At 46.0% G+C, this 24,453-nt stretch overlaps 1 protein-coding gene across 3 annotated transcripts in view; it reads right to left on the reverse strand.

Annotated features, from left to right (window-relative positions):
* Window positions 1-24,453, reverse strand: part of BCR (BCR activator of RhoGEF and GTPase) — a 106,418-nt gene that overhangs the window by 20,192 nt on the left and 61,773 nt on the right. For 2 of the 3 annotated variants that reach the window (XM_074921554.1, XM_074921552.1), the window contains 12 exons: window positions 21,050-21,157; window positions 19,253-19,313; window positions 18,276-18,328; window positions 17,795-17,935; window positions 7,775-7,896; window positions 6,387-6,555; window positions 4,874-4,993; window positions 3,896-3,971; window positions 3,233-3,337; window positions 2,364-2,438; window positions 1,093-1,190; window positions 287-418 (listed from right to left, as the gene is read on the reverse strand). In XM_074921554.1, coding sequence (XP_074777655.1) covers window positions 287-418; window positions 1,093-1,190; window positions 2,364-2,438; window positions 3,233-3,337; window positions 3,896-3,971; window positions 4,874-4,993; window positions 6,387-6,555; window positions 7,775-7,896; window positions 17,795-17,935; window positions 18,276-18,328; window positions 19,253-19,313; window positions 21,050-21,157 — 1,260 coding nt within the window. The remainder of the gene's footprint in view (window positions 1-286; window positions 419-1,092; window positions 1,191-2,363; window positions 2,439-3,232; window positions 3,338-3,895; window positions 3,972-4,873; window positions 4,994-6,386; window positions 6,556-7,774; window positions 7,897-17,794; window positions 17,936-18,275; window positions 18,329-19,252; window positions 19,314-21,049; window positions 21,158-24,453) is intronic. The other variant, XM_074921553.1, reaches the window with a different exon arrangement.

A 24,453-nucleotide genomic window follows, 5' to 3' on the forward strand; every position in this document is an offset into this window, starting at 1 on the left:
GAAGTTTTGAAGTTAACAGGCAAATCATAGATCAAAATGTAAATTTTCATGAAAAAGCATCTGTTCCATAAGGATACTGAAGTAAGCATAGGGGACAAGGCAAGAGGGAAAAAGCTGTTGACTTCCCACCTGTGAACCACACTGTATACCTCATAATCTGGAGAAAAATCTCTAATGCTGAGACAATCAGAAGGCAGAAAAAAACCTCCCTGATGCACTCCAGGGTTCAAAAGTCCTGTTATGTTTTGCAGTAAGGGTGGCAGGAATGAGTTAAGCGCAGTCTTACCTGGACTTGTCCTTTCCCCATTATTCGATCTGTGCTCTCTCCATCCTCTTTGGTGAGCTTGGTTTTGTTGTAGCACTTTTCATAGCACAGAATCCGCAGAGTCTGCGAGCCTTCCAGCTCAATCTCAAACTCCTGCAGGGCACCAGGAAAGGAAAGAGCAATGAATACATCACAGCAGGACACTGTTCTCCTAATAATCAATCTAGCCTCCTTAAAACTCATCAGGAGGGAGTATTTAAGGACTGACCAAAAACTCCTCCCTAACAGAGCTGGTCTAGAAATAAACTGAAATTCTATTTTGTACATATAGTGGGGTCAAATCAGAGACTAAGATGGTGGACTCCTCAGTCGGGTTCCACTGAGTTTCAGCAAAGCATCATTCAGAGAAACAAACTCGCCCACCTTCCTTGTATTTAATTTTGCTCCCCAGCAGGTTTGAGTTGGCTGTGAAGAGGCAAAATGTCTATAGCTAATTCTTCCCCCTCACAACAAATAAACAAATCCACCTCCTTCTTTAACATACTTTCATTTGTCTTTAAGAAAAAAAAAATCAAACATGCATCTGTTTAAATGATGAAATGCTGGACAAGACTCATTTGTACTGAAACGTTTGTTTAACTGTAGCTAATTCCAGATAAAATCTGCAAGCCCGGACAGCCAAATGAACCTGGCATAAAAGTGTTTTCTGAGAGGCAGCATATGCACTGCTGAGGATGCAGCAAGTTCTTCCACTTGCGAGTTTTCTGCCCATCATGCACTGATGTTTGGCAGATGGAACAAGTCCCGTTAAGAAAAATCCAACCTACCTCATTCCAGTTGGGCTCCGTGGTGTCTCTGTAAACTCTGGTTTTAGCCTTGTTCACAAAATACCCAAAAGAATCCACCTCTAATGTGCAGTACAGATCTGAGCAGGGGAGACAGGGACAGAAAGTTTTGAAAGTTTCTAGACTCTCCTAACTTGCATTAATTACTTTCAGAGCATGTCTTCATTTGCATCTTCTTTGTATTAGTACCAGTAACACTATCCAGCACAAATCTCATCATCTGGGCCAGCAGAGTTGCCTTTATGAAGCTGAAGTACCAGCACAGCTGTATAAACGACCTCAGTATAGACAAGCCCTTCACCTCTACCAAGAATCAGGTGTATGCTATATCCAATATTTCCCAAAACAATCCACAGTGAGCAGAAGGTGCACACCAATGAGAAATGAAACATCCCCAGGTAGATATTGGCCCCCATCAACACATTAGAACCTGTTTCACTTTTAACAGCATCAGTATAACATCCCTCAGAGAACAGGGTAGCAGCAAGCCATCAAAACCTCATTATCTTCATAAATTGCTTAATTATGTGGTTTCTGGTGTTTCTGAAGAGCTAGTAGTGAGCTGTAGACATTGTCCCTGTTTGTAGGTTATGTTGTAAGTGAAGCCAGTGGTCCAGCAGGAGGAAGGTTAACAGAAAGCACGGACAGTCCACTCCTTTCCTCCCGAGGCTGCAGGTGCAGCTTAGATACGAACAGGCTCCCCAGCCACATGCCTAGGAAAGCTTTGCAGCTTTTCCTAGATTATCTTCACCAACAACTGAAAAGCAGTTTATTTCTACAAGTATCCTCTTCACTATTTTTTCACCTTTTTTGATCCTTCTGTCAGATCACTCCCCTGAATTTTAACACCTCTTTCTTCACACCAGTAATTCTGGATGTCAGAGAATGCTTTCCATTCTTTCATTGCAAAATGAAATACAGTTGAAAGAGTTCAGGATAAGGGCTGACTTGTATCTAAAACTGTTTGGTAATTAGCAAACACTGCTTAAAAAAACCACCAACAGACTAGGCCTTAAAAAATAAAGCTGCATGCTTGATCCTGATCTTTCTGAGAGTTAACTGAGCATTAAAATATTGCACTCCCCTAAATTTACACCAATACCCCCGTTTCATGTCCAGTTCCCTAAATCACCTCTCCTCCTCACCATCACCCCAAATGCTGCAATCCTAAACCAGTCCACACTGCGCTGTCACAGCACCTGAATTATCTAACCCCTATCAATACCTCTGTGTATTGCAGAACTGCAACTCACTTGAACTTTGCTTGAATCCTGTGGCAGAGTGGACAATGACGTTCAGGAATCCATAGAGACCTGGGGATTCATCATCTGTACAGAAGACCCAAGGAATTTTGTTACGTTCATAGAGGAGCCAAGAGTGAAAGACAGAGTGATGACATTGATATTACACAGGTTAATGAGCAGAGGGTAAACTGTCCCTAAAAAAGATGGCAGGAGCACACAGCCTAGCCATTTCAGCAAGAGAGGAGACTGTTCCAGGTTCAGTGTCGGGTTCACCTGTAATGCCTTCTGGCAGTGTGCATGGCTTTTACAGTGACACTTCTAGGGTCAGCAAGACAGCATGGAAGAAATTCAAAAGCAGAAGAAGTAAAATATAGAGGCTAAGTCTATACTAGCAGATTAAATGGTAATTTAGGATGGCCTCTGACAACAGTTTTGGCCAACTAGTGTCCTTCCAAAGGATTCTCAGGCATCGTTCCAAGTTGTCCCAGGTTAAGACTCCAACAGGCACACCAATCCCTGGCATGATGGCTGCATGTAAAGACCATTTAATAGTCAGTGAATATATATTGGAATATGTCCAGGAATATTTTACTCGTTTAGATGAAGCCATATAATTTGAGGCTTGTATTTTTACTGTTGCAGCAAGTAACACTGGGATGACAAATTATTCTTGTTTCTGCTGCTCTCTTTGTATGCTATCATCTACTTCAACTAAACTACAAAAGTTGGGTACATATGGTCTCAGCTTGTAACTCATCACCAGGTTGAAGTCTGTAGCAAAAACAGTAAGAGCAGTTCTAGGGGAAATGCACAAAGGCAGGCAGGGGTAGGTTTTCACTGCAGCTGTACCATGTGAAAGCATAAACCAAAGGTCTCACCTTCCTTATTGATAGTGAGGGGAATGTTGTGGACTGTCTGAAGCTTCACACAGGAGTTTGTCAGCATCTGGAGCTCCACTGATGTGAGTGAGAAGCTTTTAAAGCCTGCCAAGGAGATTCAAAGAGGGTGGAGTTAAAGCAGAGGCTGGCTGCACACACGGGATAGCTGCTCCCTGGGCAATGCTCAGCAACTGCAGCACAGTGCCCAGGTCTGAACTGCTGCTGGAACCTGGCTCTATTGAGGGCATATTTGCTCACTCTTTGGAGTTAAAGTCTCAGGATGGTTCACAGGAAACAAGGGGGACCCTTATTTTCTTGCAAAGCCAAAAAAACACCCATGTCAAAAAAAGACTAAGTTTCTTTGGACTGGATCCAGGTAAAAGGGTGCAGCTGTTCCCTCTACCTGGGATTGCACAGAGCTCTGATCTCCAGGGTAAATGGAAGAATTTCTCCACACACTTACTAAGTGGTCTCCCTACACATTCCCAACATGTTGCTGCATGCCCTCAGACAGGTGCAGAGACAGAAAACATCCATATACGCTGTGGATTTCAACACACATCTTTCTTTGTAGGGAACCCTGCCCCACACCTCATCCTCTGGAATCCTGCTCTCTAATAAGATCACAGTATTTGTACCAATGCCCAGCTGAGGGACACTCACATTTCTTCTGCTGCTCCCGGATGTTCTCCCTCCACTCTGCCCTTTCATAATCCGATGAAATGAGGAACGTGTAACTCTACCCAGGAAAACAGAAGAAAACGGAGTATGCATTAGTTTGACCGACCACTGAGAGCAGGCCTGCCTGCCTGCCTCCCACCCCCCTCCAGTGGAAATTACTGGATATACTGTCCTAGCACTCCTGCCAGTTGCCCTACATCACAGGTTTGTCAGTGACAGGCAGGACTCTGGACACGTGCCTTCTCAGCCATGTGCCAGCAGTACCAGCGTGAACTCCTGCAGCCAGAGCTTTCGCAGAGCTCCACCCTGCAAACAGCAGCTGCCTCCACGGCAGCATGAGGTCCCACGGCAGCTCTGGGCTATTCCTCGCGACGGGAAACCCAAAAGCCTCCAGCACAGGCCTGGACACGGACGCAAGCTGAGGAAGCAGTGCCCAGCTTGTGGATTTTCACTGAGTGGTAACAGGATCTTGTGAGAATCCTTGCCATGTGCATGGGAAGGCCACAGTGACAGGTTACGGCCAGAGCAGGGGATACCTCTGGCACACTGAGCATCCCACAGCGCTGAAGGAGACTGTTCACAACCCTTCAGCACCCCTGGTGCCAAGGGCAGCCTTACAGTCCTGAGGAGGCAGCCCTGAGTGCGCTAAGCCTCGGACTTGAGGTGGAGTCTAGAAGGCAGCTGCTGCAGAGCTTTATTTTAGGTGAAGAGAGCCATTTCTATGCTCTGCCAGGGCAGGTGCTGAAGTAGAGGATTAATTTCCAGCACCATTTTTTAAATGCCAGTGTTGCATACAAATCAGTCATAGCCTAATAAGATGTCATCATACCTTTGGTGTAGCACAGGTTAGGTGTCTGCTGCTGGTCTGCAACACCTCCTTGTACAACAGCACACACAGACACTCCCCCCTCCCCTTGATCTCTGTGCTGTACACTGAGGGACACCAGAAGAGCCACTCACCTTGCCGTTGCGATTGTGTACCCGGAAGGCCATGTTGGGTGACATCAGCAGTAGGAGGGATTCCTGCTCCGAGAGCTTCTTTTTCAACCTCTCAATGACCTTGCTGCCTTTATTGGCCCTCTGAAGGGTGGAGGAGAGAGGGAGACAGAGGACACATGTCATCCTCCAATGTCTGCCTCCATTTACGCTGACAGACATTTTAAGATCCACAGTCCCTTCTCTCTGGCTAGCCAAATGGCCCCAGGCAGGACAAATGCTGCCAAGAGGATCCACAGGGCTCCCAGATGCTCAGGAAGATGTTGCCTGCAGTATCTCTACACTCAGGCTTGGCTCTGTTCCCCAATTCCAGCTGCCCCAGACGAAGGTGCAGAACTGGGCCACTATCCCAGCTATACCCTGAACTTTCTGTTCCAGGGGCTGCAGCAGCATCACGTCACTGAGCAGTCATCGCACTGCTGGGGCCTCCACAAACATCCTTAACTAAGGAGACTATAAGGAATTTCTCTAGAAGATACCCAGACCTCTGTTGCCAAAATTCTCTCCTGCTAACCACCCACCAAATCCATTTTCAACAGAAGTCAGCTAAAACCAAGGTTTTTCTTGGATAAAACCCAGTCCCAAACCCAGCCGTGTGTATTGTTCAGCACTGATGCACCGAAGCATGTATCTTAGACACCTGCACCCTGTGAGTAAGAGGCTTCCACACTGTGTTCCTCCTAATATCTTTTTTTTCCAGGAAACCCTCTCTGAAAGCCAGCCAGGGCAGAGAGGCAGAAGTATGTTCTTTGAAAAGTGCGAAGGACAGTCTTCTCACAGTACAAGCAATCTTATTCATATCCTGTTCTACACACCAGCAGGCTTTTGGCTTTCAAACTCTTATTTCTCTTTTAGGTTGCAGGAAGGTTTGGACTCTAACACCTCTGAGAAAACATGCCTTGCAAGAAGAGAAGCTTGGACCAGAGACACCATATCTGTGTCAGACTGTCCAGTCAACATAATTGGTGTTCTCCATATATTTGCTGGAGCTTTGACACTGATGAAGTCAGAAAAAGCTTCAAAAGCATAACTGAGCTTGTGAAAATTCAGAAGCACATGGCTTCTGACCAAAACCGCTTGGCAGTATCATACTTTAACACCAGAAATCAGCATGCCACACTCAGTCCTTCTCATGTCCGCAGCATAAGAGCCCTGCCCTCCACACGGATGCTCAGGGATAGCAGCCACAGGCAGTTCCATGCAAGGGAGGAGCTACTGGGTACAACTACACTGTGTTTTTGTTTCTGCCTCCTCACAGGACACCATAATTCAAGCCATGCACTAGTATGAGCAATGATGAGCTGCAGAGCATCTGGATATCACTGATAACAGAGCTGCACCACAAGCCTCTGCTGAACAGTCTGTTTTAGCATAACTCTCCATGCCGTGCACCTCTGGGAATGCTGCTTCTGTCAGCACCTCATCTCAGCAGAGACACCGAGCCTGTATTTGGCATGCAGTGCTCAACCCCTTTTACCTTCTCACGCTGGATGTCATTCTTGATCTGGGATATCTTGATCTTCATGGCATCCAGTTCCTCATCAGGTACCAGTGGGATATTGGGCACTGCCTCAGACTCATCCACCATTTGGAAACTAAGGTCAGTGAGTGGGATGTACCATTTGCAGTCATATTGCTGGCTTTTTCTGAAAGACAGAAGGTCCAAACCTTTTACTATTACTGGTGTTTGGCAACACCCACTCCCCTTTCCCACAAATCCTTCCCTGCTATAGTGCATAAGATACAGAATTGGGCACAACTTGACTGTGACTCCCATACGGAAAAAGTCTGGCAAAGGGCTGCTTTCCAGCAAGAAAGCCTAGAAGGTCCCATAGGCAGTACAGCATGTGACAAGGCAACTTGTTTTGTTATCTAGTTCTTTTCATCCTAAGAAACCATAACAATCCTTCACAAACTGTTTCAGTCCTGCGTGCTCTCTCTCTGAAGCACCTGTCAAGGCAAAGTTCAAAAGCCATGCCATGCCTCTGACCTGACTATCTGGGATCTAAACCCAGCTCTCTCCTGCCTGAGCTAGGAGGAACAAGTGGGGCAGACCTGAGCCAATATGTATAAACCTCTGTATAATCCAAGCAGCAGAGAGAAACTACAGCTCGTAACTGCCATTCTCCAGTGACTTCACCAGGATAATCAGTTCATTTTTTAATGTTTCATGGGGTTTATTCCATCTCCACCTCTACTGTCAGGAACATCCACTCCGGGAATGACTCACTCTTTTGAAGGTTCATTCCTCACAAGCACGAGCTTCAAAAGGGGCACAGGCAACTTTTTGCTTGAGGAGGGCAAGAAGAACATTTACCAAATGAAGAGAAGCCCTCTCTGAGGCAGGTATGTTGGCAAAGGTTTCTCCTCACTCATTTGGGAAAAACGGCAACAAAACTGTTTGTATAGCTGCACATAGCTTGATACACATTTGATCACATAGGTTGATACATAGCCTGTTTATTGTATCTTTGCCATTTTTCTGCAAAACTGTTAACTGGCTGTAGCTGCAGAGCCAAAATTAATAACCATAGTAACAAAAGAAAGTGAAGAATTTCACATATTAAAAGAAAGAGGAAGTGGAAAAATGAACGGCATTCGTCCAGAATAACAGCAGCTACAGCACATCCTATTTTCCTAGGAAAGCTCAGGGCAGGAGTGGGAGAAATTAACCTTTCCTAAGGGATCGGGACTTGGCTAAGGTTTCACATACTACCTTGCTGATCACTCCTTGTCTAACTACATCTTGTGGATTATGGTTACCCAGGTCTGGGGTATTCATGATTCAACTAAAATTGCTTGGCTGAACCCAGGATTCTGCTGAAGCTGAGGTGCAAAGCACATAGCCCAGAAGGAAAACCTCACCCTCCAATCTGCTTCTTGAGCTTGGCACACAGGAACAGATCAGTAAAAAGAAAGACATGACGTAGCTTGCGAGCCCCCTCAACCAGCTCCACCATGAAACTGTCCTTCAGCAGCTGCCGATGCTGGTGAAAAAAACAGAAAAAAATGTTTTAGTGCAATATGAGCCCCAGATTTGGCACTCGGGCAACACATTCCTTAGACACGACTCCTACCAGAGCCAATTCAGTAAATCAGGCTAATTCAGAAAAAGGCTATTAAATGTTCCTTGCTGCATGCTCTGCTCCCTGCTGCTGCCCTCTCTCCCAGGGGCAGAAATGGCCATGCATCTCCTTTATTATCTGGTTCTGAGTCAGACTTCAGGCTTCTCTCCATCACCCGTTTCTGAGCCCAAGCATGATTTTATTGTCGTTGCCCAGCTTCTGTGTACTCAAGGGCCAGAATCACTAACAGCACATCATCCCCTCACAAACCAGCAGAGAGCAGCAAACACCAGTCTTCTCGGGAGCCACTTACCCAGACACTGAATTCAGCTTAAACTGCCCCACCGGGGAGAAGGAGCGAACACCTCCACGAACACTTCCACGCCCCATTCACCACAGCAGTTTGTCAACATCAACAGCCGAATGCCATTGCTGCTTCTTTATTACAAGTGCTGTTACGGGATATTTCCTGAACAAAATATGTATCTAGCAAACTTCTCAGTAGTCCCTTATCAGCCTGTGTTTAAATAGGACCATCTGGATATGCCCCAAACCTATGCCAGTTTAAATCTCTTTTACATATAAATATAGATATTCCCCAAACCTAGAAGATCTGAAGAAGCTGCACAACCCTGATGCTTTTATTCCTGTTTCTAGTTCCAGGGAGCTTTACAACCCCCTAAATAAGAGGAGCATGTTGGTAGGCAGAAGCATCGTTTTCCTAATTCTCTTATGGGGACTTCATAGTTGAAAGACAAAAAGGCTGGAGTATTGGCACAGAGACAGATAGCTGTGTGCTGCTACCAGTGACCAAGCCAGGAGTTTCAAGCCCTGTTCTACATTCAGGCCTTCTGCTCTGATGTCAGGATCAATGGCACTCTGAGTGCACATCTGGAGTAGACATCTCCCACTGATTTGCAAACAGAAGTCAGGGATATCCAACTTCGGGAGAATTTTATTCCCACCAATATGTATTAACTGCCGGTGTTGCCTTGTTTCACAGCCAGTACAAGCAGGAACCATCAGCTTCTCCACACATGCTAAGGTACTTTTCCCTGACCTGTACTATTTCCTTCCTACTCCAGCTAAGGGGATGCTCCCCTGGCACCAATGAGCCACACGCTACACATACCATATATGCCCAGACAGCATGTGGCTGGGGATAGGAGAGATCTGCCAGCACTGTCCCGCACTAACCAACGCCTCCCCCTGCTCCCTCACCGTCAGCCTTCTCCAGGTCCATGCTCAGGACTTGCCAGCACAACGCCCCCCCACCTTGCAGTGTCTCTGTGATCCCCACGCTGGGAAATGCATACATGGAAACTGTCCATTTCCAGGAGGCAGCTGTGCTCAGCTATGCAGCAGTATGCAACAGCAAAGCAGTTAACCTGAGTGAGGTCAGCACATCCAAACCAGAAACGATGCCTCAGTTTCTCAGGTTAGGACCCATGGGTTTTGTTTGCTGTGTGACTTAACAAGCCCTGAACACATTTACTGCAGAGGGTGTGGGAGTGCAGACCCCCACGCTGCCTCTCCTTCTGCCTACCATCTTTTCCATCTTGGCTCTTCAAAATGAAAACAAACCACATCAGTCCTGAGCCCAGCAGGCATCATGGCAAGGAACACAAGGAAGAGAAATGCCCTTGCAGCCATAATTCTTGTTTCCACACTCTGTCCTACAGCACCCTAAACTTCCTGATAAGGACTAAGAGTCTGTATTTTCCTGCGTGTAGCTGCACTAGCACCACAACTAGCTGTTAAAGCACACACAGCGTCAGCATCTCATCTTGGTGGTGCCTTCCATTACACAAAGGTCGTGGAAATCTGTGAGCAGCAGCAAAAGCTGCACCTTTCCTATAATGCCAGGAAGCAAGGCTGCTCCCTAGCAGACTGTTTCACCATCTCTGGGCAGGAGGAGATCTGGTATCCAGCAGTGATTGGGCTCATAAAGGCCTGTACATATGTTAATGTTTATTTTTAGGTGGGCGTGATCCTCCTGGCTTCTCCTCAGTGGTTTTGGAGAGAGCGCCTGCCTGCATTAACATCTCTGCTGCTGATGCACACTTCTGCATGCCTCCTCCTCCCACTTGGCCAACAAACCCCAGGTACAAAACTAGAAACACTGAGCTTTAAAAGTAAATAAAAAGGAGGAGGTATGCTGTCAGTAGCAAAAACACTCTCCACAGCTGCAAAGAATTTCATTAGGGAGCAATAATGAAGCAGGGAAAGATATTTTTTGAGCAAGCTGAAACCCTGATCTCAGGTTTCTAGATCTGATGCATATTAATTACACTGCAAATCAGCTCAGCTCCTCTGGGGCAATGAGAATAGCTACTTGTTCCCAACTCAACCTCTGCTCATTGTTCGTAGGTATAAAGATGTTCTCACAGCTCACTCATCTCTGCTACCCAGCAGGATGTGGCACTGTTCCTTCCCTACCTGGCAGGGACACAGCACGGTCCTGACCTGCCCTTCTGTCTCCCTCTGCCAGGCATTGGCAGTGTGTGAGATCAGCCAAGACCCCAGCCCAGCACCCTACCGAGCGTTCCTAGCTGAAAAATACCCCAGGCTAGTCCAGAGCACAAACTCAGCAGCCCATCCTGGAAACATATCTCTGGTGGCAGATACAACATGGCCAGCAAGGTGTGTCTGCACAGGAAATGGAGGGCACAGGCCCATGATTGCTGCTGGAGGACTGTGAAGGACTACTGCTCAGCCCCAGATCAGCCCCCTGGTTTTGGCACTATTCCAGTATCATCATACAGACCAGAGCATTTCGAAGACCAGCATGTCCTCAAGTGCAGGGGAAGCCCATACAGAGGCACCACTGACTGAAGACCTTTGTGTCAGGCCTCCAAAAAGTAAGAAAAGAAGAGCCCATCGATATTCCCTGCAGCAAGGCTACAGACCTCCCCACATGGCCTGCCTCCTCCAACCAGGCCACACCTTCTCCTGCCTTCTGAAGCTGCACCTCACTTGCTGCTGCACAGTCCTTGGCTGTTACCTCCAAGCAGCCATGCTCTCTGTCCCACATCTCCCTAAAACCCAAGCAGAAAGCTCAGCTATACAATGCCAAAACAGGGGTGTGATTCAACAGCCTTCATCCTTCCCATCTGGGACTGAGGTACCACTCGTTTGCACTGAGTTTATTTTAGCTAGCACTCCTGGGTACAAAATACCCTGACTGACATGAGACACAGTGCTACCATCAGGCAGCAAAAAGTCTTTGGCAGCATCATCTCCCAGAAAGAGAGCTGGGTGGGAAGAAGACAAGGCTGTACTTCCTAAGCTTGACTGGAACAGAAGTAAAGAGGTGAAAGGGATGAAAGCCAGTCAGTCACTCAGAGGAAACACTGGGCTTCCCAACCTTTCATTCTTCATATCTCCTCACTCATGAGCTACCAAAGCAAAAGCAAAGAGGTATCTGGGGAGGAGAGGACAAGAGAAAACATTTGTGCGTCAAGTCTCTCCTAACAGGGGTGTGAAGCTTGATACTAGATCCAACTACCAGCTTCTCTTGGAAAACAGGACTTTTGTAAGGGCTGGGCACAACAGGCATGCCCCAGGCTGCTCAGCACCAGTGGAGCAGAGGAGGAGAACTTTCAGCAAAGGGTCACATCCTTTGTTGTAAATGATTCATCTTGCCGGGAGGGTTCAGCAGGTCAGAGGGAAACAATAAAAGGATTTCCCAACTGGCTTACCAGATCTCTGCCAAACCCCTGGTGAGGGAGCACAGGGCACCTTCCTGGACCTCCCGACATGAGTCAGCCCATCCCACCCCACGCTGGGGGAGGCAGCAGCCCCCTCAGACAGGACAGGCCGGTCAGATGCCTGTGCCACCTCAGCTCTGCAGGCCTTTGGGAACCAAAGCCCACTTTGGTGAACTCCTCCCACCCAGGCTCAGCAATAGCAATTCCTTTGGTGGCCTCCAACATAAGGTCCTTTGGCTGGGTGACCCTGCTGTACATGACATACAAGAGCCTATGTGTGGGAAACAATCTCTCTACCTTGTTTCCAAAGCTATGCTGTTTGCTGAGGTTACCAAAAGTGCTAAAATACCCTGAAATTAGACATACACTACAGAAACACCAAATAAGGTGTCCAGGAAAACATAAGCTTAAGATCAGAGTGGCAGCACAGTGGCAGAGTGACCCCCTCGCTTTCACAGACAGCCCCAGGACTGTCAGGTGTCCAGCACAGGAGCTCAGCTCAGCTATAGAAAGATGTTCCAGGAGGCCCAGAGGAAAACTTCCTATTTTGTATCATAATAAGAGTGAATTAGGATTATCTTTAATCTCTCAAACAGGGCCTGGACTGACTGTTACTTTCAGTGGCTCTTCCAAAGCTCCTGTACCAGTGTGGTATAAGTCCCACATCTCCTTTCTAGACCCTGCTTTCCTTCGCATGTTTTTATCTGCTTCTCCCACCCACCTCAGTGCTCTGGACAAAAGAGCTCTCCCTGTACATCTTTCAGTGCTTGGATATCCTCTTTGGATTGTCTATTGCTGTCCTCCTCTTACCTCCTCTGCATCTCCCCCTCCTCTGCTACCAACCTCACGACTACCTGTATGCTCATCTATTCATCCTACAGTGTTTTTGTGCTGTTTGCATATGATAAATTCTGCTGCTGTCACGTACTGTTTAACACCAGGAAGCGTGGCCAGCTTGTCTGAGACACATTACAAAAAGTGGAATTTAAAAACCTACTTATGCAGAACCACAGCTGTACAAAAGGACGACTCCTCACTTGTGTGCCGAGGAAAGAGCTCATCCGATGTGGTGACAGCAGAGGCCTGCAGCGTGCGTGGGAGAGAGCCCTGGGAAGGACTGGAACATGTGTGATGCAGGAGGAGGAGGGTAAAAGCGGGAGATGGGTATTGGCATATGTCAGTGAGGAAGAGGTGGTTTGGCTTTCTGCAGAGCGTAGGAAGAAAATTATTCCTTGTGTGTGTGTGTGCTGGTGTTGCAAGACCAGCATTGCAGAATAAAGGGATGCTCTGCTTAGGGAGCTAAACTGGCTGTTCTTTGAGCATCTTAATAGCCTTGCTTTTTTCTTTCCAAAGCTTTTGTCACCAGGAGCTCTCTGACTCCAGCTGTAAGGCAAGAATGTGAAGCATCCAAAATAATTTTTGAGTGTTCTATTGCCAACAGACTCACAGAATCATCTAGGTTGGAAAAGACCTTGAAGATCATCCAGTCCAACCATTAACCTATCACTGATCGTTTTCAACTACACCAGATCCCTCAGCACTATGTTGACTCCTCTTAAACACCTCCAGGGATGGGCACTCCACCACCTCCCTGGGCAGCCCATTCCAACACCCAACAACCCCTTCTGGAAAGAAATGCTTCCTAATATCTAGTCTAAACCTTCTTCCCTGGTGCAACTTGAGGCCATTCCCTCTTGTCCTATCACTTACTACTTGGTTACAGAGACTCATCCCCCCCCTCTCTGCACCCTCCTTTCAGGCAGCTGTAGGGGGCCATGAGGTCTACCCTCAGCCTCCTCCAGACTAAACCCCCCCAGTTCCCTCAGCCGCTCCCCATCAGACCTGTGCTCCAGACTCTGCCCCAGCTCCGTTGCCCTTCTCTGGACACGCTCGAGTCATTCAATGGCCTTTTTGGAGTGAGGGGCCCAAAACTGAACACAATAATAGAGGTGCAGCCTCACCAGTGCCGAGTACAGGGGTCAGATCCCTTCCCTGTCCCTGCTGGCCACGCTATTGCTGATACAAGTCAGGATGCCATTGGACTTCTTGGCCACCAACATCTGCCCAAGGCCTCCAGAAACAGTAGGAACGAGGCCTCAAGCTGTGCATGGCTGCCTGTGTCTAAGCTTAGCTCACAGCTTTTCAAAGGCTTTAGTCTGCCGTTCTGCTCCCTTGCAAATACCCTCTGTCCTTTCCTTTCCCTAGCACACTTGGTACCAAGTTAAACGGGAGCCTAAGGCAATGCTATCCAGTCCCTTGACTGTGAGTTTAAAACCACATTTAGAAACACAGCAGAGCAGCTTGCCAAGCAGCCTCTTCTCTCCAGGGCAAGGAAAAAGGTACACAGTAGTATAAGCTGATCCAGCATGTGACCTAGTGGGCTTGATCCCAGAAGGGACTGCCCATCAGCCCTCTTGTGTCTGGACTGGTGCTGATGAGACCAGACACTATGACACCCAGCCAGCAGAATGACCCAAAACTCAAAAAGCCTTCATTTTTAGGCAGCTCCATTCCTCTACTGCGCTGTGGGATCACACAAATACCAGTGTGAACAGTTCAGAGAGGGTGGGACTGCATGGCCAGGGGCAAGGCAGAATGGCAGCCACTACCACTCCATTTGGTCTGAACTGTATTGAAACAACATTGTGCAATGAGCATCAGATGAGCAGCAGTCAAGAAAGGAACCACCATCTCCCAAACAAACTCTGTAATTTTCTTGCAGTTTCATTAATTCCTGGCTTTACAGAAACGGGCTGAACTGGCTAAAAACACAAGCCTTTACTTCTGGCAGGGAAAGATGACACAAGCTCTACAGTCATTGCATCCATTGAAAAAAACCAAACCCATGCAGTCCATATAGCTACTCCGTTAATAAGACTAGAAAAGTTCTTACTCCCTTCCTTCTGACACATAATATTGGCACATCCTTCACCTCAAAGCATTCATTGTCCTACTGGGAATGGTCCCTTGGGGAAGCAGAACCTTAAACAGGTTTCCTGTTTAAGCAAAGAGGATAGTGTTGAAGAAGGAACAGAGTGAGCAAATAAGATGCCTGCTCCGTGGTCCTAAAGGATGGAAGATTCTCCGTCACTCACAGTCTGAGTCAGAAGGTACAGTGCTACTCAGACCCCTTTCCCTCCGTGCATTTTTTTGCTTATTTAGAGGGTTGGCAAAGTTGATACCTGCAGACAATCCATCAGAAGTAAAAAAGTAAAACCACAAAAGTAGAAAGATGGGAAGAAAAGGAGGGAGCAAGAGAATGTGTCAGATCAGGTTGAACGAAAACAGACCCAAAAGCCCAGATAAGGCCTCCTGGCTCCCCTGTGTTGCCACGCTGAGGCTGGTGCTCTCCTGGCTCCTCCATACCACAGCCCTCAGCAAACCACAAAGCAGAGAAGACTAGCTACAGTCAACCTGGCAGGCAGCAAGGACCAAACGATGTGTTCATGGGCTTAACCACCAATACTGCCTTCCCTGCTGTAGCCCCTTCTGTCCCTCTGGTTCCTTTGTTCCCATCTCCTTGCAATACCTGAAATACTCATTCAAGCCCAGCAAATTAAACCAGGTCCACACATCACAGAAAACTTTATATGCCTAAGTCTAGAATTAGAAAAAAAACCTACTGAGCCAAGCAGAACCAGAGGGCTGGTGTGCAGGAAGAACACCTGACATCACACAGGAAGCCAGGTCAGACTGAGCTGATGCTCCTGGAGCAGGGAATCACCTTTTGCAAAAGGGAGGAATACTGTGCCGATGAGCCTGTACTCTCTCCTGACCTGCACTCCTCTCCTTAGCAGCCTGTCACTAGGGAGATTAACAACTGGCTGCTTTCCCCAGTTCAAAGCAATCCTGAATAAAGAGAGCTGGAGCAAGAGGCTGGCAAAGGAGATTTGACTCCTCCCCACAACACATTCAAAGGGGAAAAATATTCCACATAAAAGGCAAGGACTGGGAAAAAAAGATAACTGAGATCAGCACCTAAGCAATACATGAGGAGAAAGGGCTGTTTTCCCTCCTTCCTTTCCACCAAGGAAATTTCAATGGGAGGAAGACGAATAATGAAAAAAGCCATCAAAGCAAGCTAGTGATTCATTAAAATAAAAAATGCATTATGCATTGAGAGCAGTCAATTATGAGATGCAAACTGCACACTGTCCTGTCACCCTAGGGGAAGCACAAAGCAAGGCGAGTGGGAGGAAAGGATAAGTAGAAAAGGAAAGATTAACAGGCATAAACAAAACCCAGCTATGACCCCAAGCTGAGCAGCTTGTAGGAAGGAGCAGCCATCACTAACCCACACGGAGTAGCTGGGAGCAGACTTGTGTCTCTGGATTACTACACAGAGAGTGAACATACCTACTCTCTAGATACAGAGTGGTGTCAACTGGGGTATTACTGCTTTGAAAAAAAGTGGGATATTGGTGCCAAATGACTAAAGAAAGTATCTGCCATCAGATTCCCAGAGTGGAAGACAAACTCTAGGAAGCATCAGAAGCAAGTCCTTTTCTTCCCTGGGCTCAGTGCAAGCTGTATGCAGTGAACAAGAGCACAGAGGGTTCCCAGTCCGCCCCAGCACACTCACAGCCCCCCTCTCTGGGTATGTCCCCTTCTTTCCCTCCCCACATCATACATGGAGTCCCTGCAGGACCAGTGAGTATGTCAACAGGCCTGCTGACCCCAATCCTGGCAAGCCCCTGCTTCCTGCTTTCTAAGTTCTGACAAATACCCCACTCCAAGAAGAGATCATCAGGATCATCCTCCTGAGCCTGACCCGCTGTCTGGGCTCCAGCACGTCATTAGGATTCTACATGACACTTTTCAAAGCCTGTATCCCTCATTGAGATGCTGACAGACAACTGGAGAACACAAAATGCTCCCTCCCCTGCGAGGGGGCATTCTAGCTTGAGATTTCTGCTATGACTCGATCAGCATCTGCTTTAATGAGGCCATCTACTACCGCTGAGGCCCTGGTGACTGATGTCTGAGCTTCAACTTCAGCCTCCAATTGCTCAGCCCCTCCTTTTCTCAGCTGCAGACTTCCTCAGTTGACAAAATGAGACAATGAGCAAGACTTGCAGGACAAAGTGCACCAAATTCCCAGTACTCTGGCTTCTAGTAAATCTCTGTCAGCTGAAAATCAGTTTAACAGATAACAGCAAACATGTTTAACTGACAGGATTTGGGAATACATCATGAAGGTTCATGGTATCTTAACAATCTCCTGGGCTTTGTAAGAGATGTTTTTGCACAGGGTAATTTGGGTCACTTTTGATCAGCCAGTGTCTCTGGCATGCCACCGCAATTCCTCTTACACATACACTATCTGAGTTGCACCTCTCTTTTGTCCAATCTCCTACATCCTTCTCTCTCTCAATACTTCTGTCAGTCCTGGCCTTTCCTCATCAGGAAGGAATGAATTGCTTTCTAATGAAATTATGAGGCAGATGAATCAAGACCATTTTGCCACGCAGGACCTTTATTGTTGTGTACTTCTATGCCTTCCTTGCACAATATTCCATGCAGGCAAAGGAACTGCACATCTTGGAACTTTCTAGGTGTAGTCCAGCTCCTAGCAGAGCTGAGAAGAATTATATTACACCCTTAGGAGTCAATCACCTCCCTTAGCTTTCCCAACTCATTCCATCTGTTTTGCTTCCTAGTCCCATTTTACAACATTCTTCTTTAGAAATGAGAATCCAAAAACTGAGTTTTATGGCAAGAATGAAGATTCTGGAAAACAGCTTTTCCTGATATTTTATGATTTCTGATGTTTCCTCACCTTTTTCTCCTCCCAGGCTTTCTGTTTGGTTTCAGTTTGCACGTAAAACACAAAAGCATTTACTTCATAGCAATATGCATCATGGAAATTCTGTATGATTATAACAGTGCTAAGGACAAAACTCTAATCATACTTTTCCTCTGGGTTTCCAAACTGTTTTCTGAACAGAAAACAGAGAGGAGCTGTACCGCATCCTTTAGAGAACAAGGACACTGCATTAACTGTATCTTAGCAACAAACGAATTAATAGCATAACTTCCTAGTCTGCTCTACAGAAAAGGCACAACCAGTATTTAGAAACTGAGAACATAACGAAAGCAGGAAGACTCACCTCCCCCTTCTTTACAGTCATGGACTGCCGACGAGGAGTGATCTCTTCATTGATGCTGGAGAGGAAGTTCTGCGAGATCCGCAGAGCATCCTGCAGGAGTGGATGATCAGGGTGGCTCACTGGAGTGTGCTTGAGCAAATCCTGACAGCAGGAACACAAAGAACAGAACCATGAGCAGTGTTGGAAAGCAGAAGGGTCTGAGGGCCCCTAACTAGAGCTGTAGGACAAGAAGCTCCATCTTCTTTTTAGAGGTTACAGCAAGGCTTTATCTCTAGAGGAAGAGGATAATACCTAGCACTTCTTGGTAACACTACTGAAGAAGTAGCAGGGACCTGCCTATGGACTCTCTCCCCTTAGTGTAAAGGGAAGAGGCTCTTATGCTGCGTGACAGGTTTATTTTTGCAGTCCTGCAGCTCCATGGAAAACTTGAAGGGTGAAGAAAATAGGAAAGGGACCTAAAGCTTGAAAACCAGATACTTACATGCAGGACAAGTGTGCTGCGAGTCACTCGATCCACTGGCTTGTATAATAGAGCTGTGAAAAAAAAAGTAACAGGAACATAAAGAAGAGGAACCTAAACAGAGCCCCTATAGAGCAACTTGTCCAACTGAACTGAATGTACAGGCACAGGTTTATTATCCAATGAGCTACTGGAAAATTCCCTTCTCTAAGGTTAATGTGCTGTACAGCCAATAAAACACACACAAACACACAGTGAAAATAAACACGCTCCTCAGCAAACAGATGCCCACTTGTGAGCACACCCTGCACCCAAGGGGATGAGAAGCACACAAGGCACAGAACAACTGCACACAGCATGGCACACCTCTGACAATTCCCTGGCAACCTGCCTGGTCCCACAGGTTGGAATTGGGCCTTGTAATCTTACAGTTGCCAAGTAGGTCCCTGAAAGGTTGGCGGTGCATCCCTCCTTCTGGAGTTCAGCATGATACGTAGTTTGCTTCCAAATCCTTACAACAGGCCAAAACAGGAAGGGGATTGGCTTTTATATTAGTGAGTACAGAAGCTTCTTATAACATGATTGTCTTCTACTTATGTGCACAGAGACAAGCACCATGGAACCTGATCTTAACCAGGTTCTCTAGATGCTACCACAGGGCAAAAATCATGTAACAATAACTACTAGCTAGGATTGTGTTTGTGCTATCACTGGGTAGCAGATGTTCTCTTAAAATCACAGCAGTCCTTTGGCTAGCCTGGTTTTGCCCAAAGGGACTGATGAGGTTTTAAAGCTAGTCAGGGGTCTTCCCCACACATGCATGCAGCTTACTATGCACAAGCTCTGCTACTTAGCAAAAGGGAACTGATTTCCCAGGTAGAGCCAGCAGAGACTCCATAACTTTCCAGCATTTAAAAAGAAAAAGGGAGAGCGAAGGTTTGGCAACAACCTCCACACAGTCCTGACAAACCACAGTCTCCTCTGCATGGATCACTCACTTTCCAAGGAATTTTTCGTCGTCTGATCTTTAGATTCCTTTGTGCTTCTAGCCTTTAGATTCTAAAAGAAAAAGAAAACCCACGTAGCAGACGGTCAATCACCTTGAAATATCACACGGGAATGCAAGAGACTACCTGGTCCTCCAAGGGAGGGCCTAAGTGTGAATGGAAGACAGCCCTATCACAGTCCAAGTCAGTAACGGAAAAATGTGCTTTCCTTCTTGGTAAATCCAACGTTGCCATGTCACAGGCACCCACAGATCTCAAATACTAAGCAATTTTCTTAGGAGTACCTGTCAATAAAGATGCAGCAAAGCAGGGAACCACCTATAGCGACAGGGATGGTGGAAATTTTAAACCACCTGCAGGAGAAAGTCATGTCTGTAGGGATGCAGTCATTGTCACAGCACATATACACCACCAATAAATAAAGTACAGGACTGGGATTCAGTACCCACAGGTTATAAGTCCTTGTACCTGTACTCAGAGCTGGGTGACCGTGTCCCAGTCAGCTCTCATGGCAGAAGAGGAACAGTGCCTGTGACTTATATTTGCACACGGACTGTGAAGCCACATGTGTTAATGTGCTGAGCTCTGAAATCCTCCCCGGGACACAAATCCAAAAATATCATCACCACCATTCCAAATACAGTAGATACTAGCATGATTTCAGAATTATCCTTCAGAAAACAGCAAAACAGAGGGATAACATTTGCAAAAAGCCCAGGACCCTGGGGCCTTAATCTCTATTCTGTCTTCTAGGGACTACCATAATACTATCTATACATATTATTATTAATAAATGGGAAAGTCCACAGAACGTATTTTAGTACTGCAAGAAAAGTAAGCACAGGGAAAGCTATTTTACTAACAAGCTGACACCATTAGAGCACAGAAGTGGTCAGGCAAAGGACCAGAACCTAATGGAAATCCTCAGGATAGGAGAGAAAGAAGACATCTGCACTCTGATGAGTGCTTCCCTCATTTCACAGAGGGAACATGTTTTATTTTACCTCTTTATCATAAAAATCTAAAGAGACATGTAATATTGAATGTACTCAGGAGTTTTTTCAGAGCAATAAACTCACAGTATTATTCAGCTCTGATTATTTATCTGTTTATTTTTAAGAACACACATATGAAGTTCATGTTTTCTTGGCAACTGAGTTCTTCAGGATATAATCACCACAATACAAAGAGTCAATGAAACCATACACTGCAGGCAAAACTGGTGGCCTGGGAAGCCTGAAAAAGTATTAAAAATGCTTTGACACAAGGTACTCCTCTTAAAGAGAGGAAATCAGAGCAGTCCAGTGAATAATATTATAGAATATGGTTGACACACTTGCCTTTATTAAATAGAGAGCTACTCTCTCCTCCACTCCATGCCAGTGAAGCCTGCAATTCCACTGACAGCCATAATGCAAGCCATTAAGGGTGGCTTTTTACATCACAGTCAGCATCATCGTTAGGAGGAGAAATATCTGAGGAACTCAAACACAGCTTTCCCTTCTAGAAATGCATGAAGATGGCATAGAGCTGAGAAGTTCAAAGCAATGACAGTTTTTACAAGATTCCCTGGGTGAGGACAGCACATAAAGGCTATCTGTGTGATAACCTCTATTAGCCCAAAGTATAAATTGCTGTAAGAGTATGAACTGAAGCAGCAAGTCTACAGGAGCTCACAACTCCTCCAGAAGTCAGGGCTGCTAAGATACTTGGAGGATAGACAGGAGTGACATCGTAGGGTATTAGTCAGATCCAGACAGCTCGTGTGTCTGCATACCATGACATTACCTCAGAGATTTCAGCAAACTGAGCATTGGCTTGGCAGCATTTCTCTGCTGTCTCCATAGCAACTTCATAGTTATCCACAAAGGCCCGGTACACTCCCAGCTGGCTGGCCTGCAGGAAGCAAAACAAAATAAAATAAATGCTGGGGAAGAAGACAGTTTGGGATGGCCAGTCTCAGTATCTAATGATCAGGTCATGTTCCTTCACGCCAAAGAATCACAGGGAATGCTGAGCCGGCCCAGAAAGACATCTCTGACCTGTCAACCTTGCTTAACCAGCACAGGTGCTCCCATGCACCCCGTTCCATCTATGCCGAACAAGTTCACTTGTGAAGGATGTGGAAGCCTGTGAGAATGACACATCCTTATTACTGCCATCTATTTTTCCCTTCTGAACTGCCAGATTAGTATCTATTAATATTTTAGCTCATTGATGTAACTGGAGCTGCTGGTTATTTGCCACAAAATATGAATCAGACAGGAATGATTCAGCCCAACAGCACAAATGTGACCCCAGAAAGCTATTCGTTGGCTTTTGCATTATGGACACACTAGATCAAACCCAGATACTGCCCTATCTGCATTAGTGAACATCATCAGAAGGGCAGTAGAGTGCTGAAAATACAGGAGAGTGATCCAGAGCACAATCTCTTCGGAAGGCAGTGACTGCAGCACTACATGACAGAAAATGGTAGTTTTTCCAGCATAAAGAATATGTAATTGGTCCAGAAGAAGATGGAACAGGCCTCAGAATGCAGTAACAAGCTATTAATTATCACCGAGTCTTAGCACTGATCCCGCTTGCTGACTTAGGAATTGCAGCAATATTCATGCCAGAGAACATAAGATCCAGCCTGGGAAATCCCTGGGTGGCTTCCAAGCTTGTCTGGATTGCAGAGCTGGTTTTGTGTTGCAGAGCTGCACACGCTGTGCTGGAAACACGGCAGCAGCTCGGACGTGCTGCAAGTGCATGGTCAGTAGGGAGCCAACAGGTGGAGTGCTCTAAAAGGCTCCACTGAAGAGAAGTTTGTTACCAGAAGAGCTTGCACTTACCTCTATTTCTGAAACTTCCCTGACACTTCTGCCCAAGACATTCAACAGGCAGAGCAGTTAACTTTCCCTCGACAGTGCTCTTTTCCTCTCCTGCTCTCATAACCATTGTGTTCCCCATTCTCTATGGAGCTTTGCGCAGGAGGTGATGGAAGAGAAAAAGCCACTCGCAGGAGAACATTCCCTGCACAAATTTCTTAAACTAACAGAGGCTAAGAAACAGCGAGCAATTTCCTAGGGCACATTTTACTGAAAGATTAGGAACCAATCTCAACTCTCATACAAAATAATACAGTTATGACTGAAGCTGAAGGAAAATGCGCTCGCTTAATTCCAGGGATGACCTGGTCCCAGCACTGTGGAGAGAAGAAAATCTGTATTTGCCACTGGGGCACAATTCTGTGAAGAAGCTGCTGTCAGAATTACTGATCTTGTGCAGATCTTATGACGTTTGGGTGATGTCAATTAACATGGCAGAACTTTAAAGTTTGTCTATTCCTGTGTGGCTCTTTCATTTCCTGCTACTCCTGAACAGTCTTTCTAAGCTCTCATTTTCCTCCTCTAAACGTGCCATCATGAAAGCATCTTTTTCATTAAAAGCTGAACTTCCTATCAAAGCAATAATGCACACACACCATTTTCATGCTGGTCTAAGATTTTCTTTTTTAATTAGAAAGAACACACTAAAAATTAAACAAGCTTTGGTAGAAATAACTGGCTTTTGGTTAAATTTTTTTCCATTCCTGAAAATTATTTCTTATTTCTAAAATCAGTTCTAAAGAGTTTCTAGTTATAAGAAATATGTACAAAATATTTCCCAAAAATGAGAAACATATTTCTCTCCCACATGCCTAACATCTTTTTTTCTTTTTCTTAGTTTCAACAAGAAAAAGGTGGAATAACAGTCACTGATGTTGCAAATGGATCATACTTTGTGCCAGACCACATGAAACTGTAAAACTCCTCGCATGTACTATCTATAACTTCAATCTACAGTGCTTTGTTTTGTATGATATTAAAGAAAATTAATGTCCCCAGGGACCTCAGGATAATAACAAGGATTCCAGTTGTTTATCATCAGATTGCATGACATGACCACAAGCAAACAGTCTGCTCCAAAAGATTTGATGTACATCCTGTATAGATGTCTTGCAATGCCTGATGTTCTCATCTAGCTGCTTCCCATGGCCTGCCAGGAATTATTAGCTTTATCTCACCCAGCAAAGAGTTTGCAATTCCCACTGATACTGTACCAAACCCCCCAGAAACTGGAACATCTAAGCTAGCTCAAAGCTTCCTGCACTAGGGCAATTTGCTCCTTTGCTTCCAATACTAATCCAACAAAATCAATGATTCTGTCACAAACGCAGAAAAATCAGGGAAACAAAAACAGAGTGCCAGAAGGGCTTAACTCCTGCACCTGTGATCACCATCAGCAAGAAATGGTCTTAAACAAAGGCCTAAGTAGCTGTACAGCGAATCAAAGCTTGCTCGACCGACAATAGTGGTAAAGAATATATTCAGGTCTTCTATTAGTTGGTGCTATCTCCATTCCTGCACTACACTTTCAACGCAGTTTTCCACTTTCAGCAGCCTTCTGTATATTTGCTCCAGCAACTAGCAGCAGGTGGTTTTGTCTTCTTAAACCAGTTGCTCAAATTGCATACCACGAACTACTCACCAAGGCACCAACTTGACCCCTCCTGGCTAAAACATGCTGGCAGCGAAAAGCAGATTTCCATATTCTGATCTTGAGCTGCTGGCACGCGTGGAAAACATCATCTTCCAGGCCCATCTCCTCCTGCTCCATAGGGGATGGGGCTGGTGCTGGGCTACACAGCTGCTAACAATTGAGTGACCCTAGTAAAGCGCACTCCCCATCCAATAAACCCCTCACAGGAATGTCACTCCTACCCTGAGAATCAGAGGCACCTCAGGAATGCAGAGATTCTTTTATTTTCTAAAAAGGAAAAAACAGCTCCTTTAATCCTCTGCTCTCTGCACATGCTAGGGGAGAGGCTAAAGGGGCCAAAGGAATCTCCTAGAATGCGAACAATTTGTCATCTGGCTCAAACTCAGCAATTTTAATTCAGCCTCAGGAATATGCTGTATATGACTTTGTCCTATTCTGCACTCAGAGAATTTTGTTGAGGTTGCTTGGAGGATTCTCAGCAGCAGGGTGACTGCATCAGCATAGCAGCAAGGGGAATATCAAGGCCAGGATGGTGGTAGAAAAGCAAAGCCAAAGGTGATGACCATAAAACAGAGGAAATTGGCACAAGATAGAGCAAAGCACCACAGAGAGAAGTAAGCATGTGTGGGGGAGTGCAGCAATAATGAGAAACACTTAGCTGTTGG

This window comes from Athene noctua, chromosome 17 (assembly GCF_965140245.1).
Source record: "Athene noctua chromosome 17, bAthNoc1.hap1.1, whole genome shotgun sequence".
Classification (NCBI taxonomy): domain Eukaryota; kingdom Metazoa; phylum Chordata; class Aves; order Strigiformes; family Strigidae; genus Athene; species Athene noctua.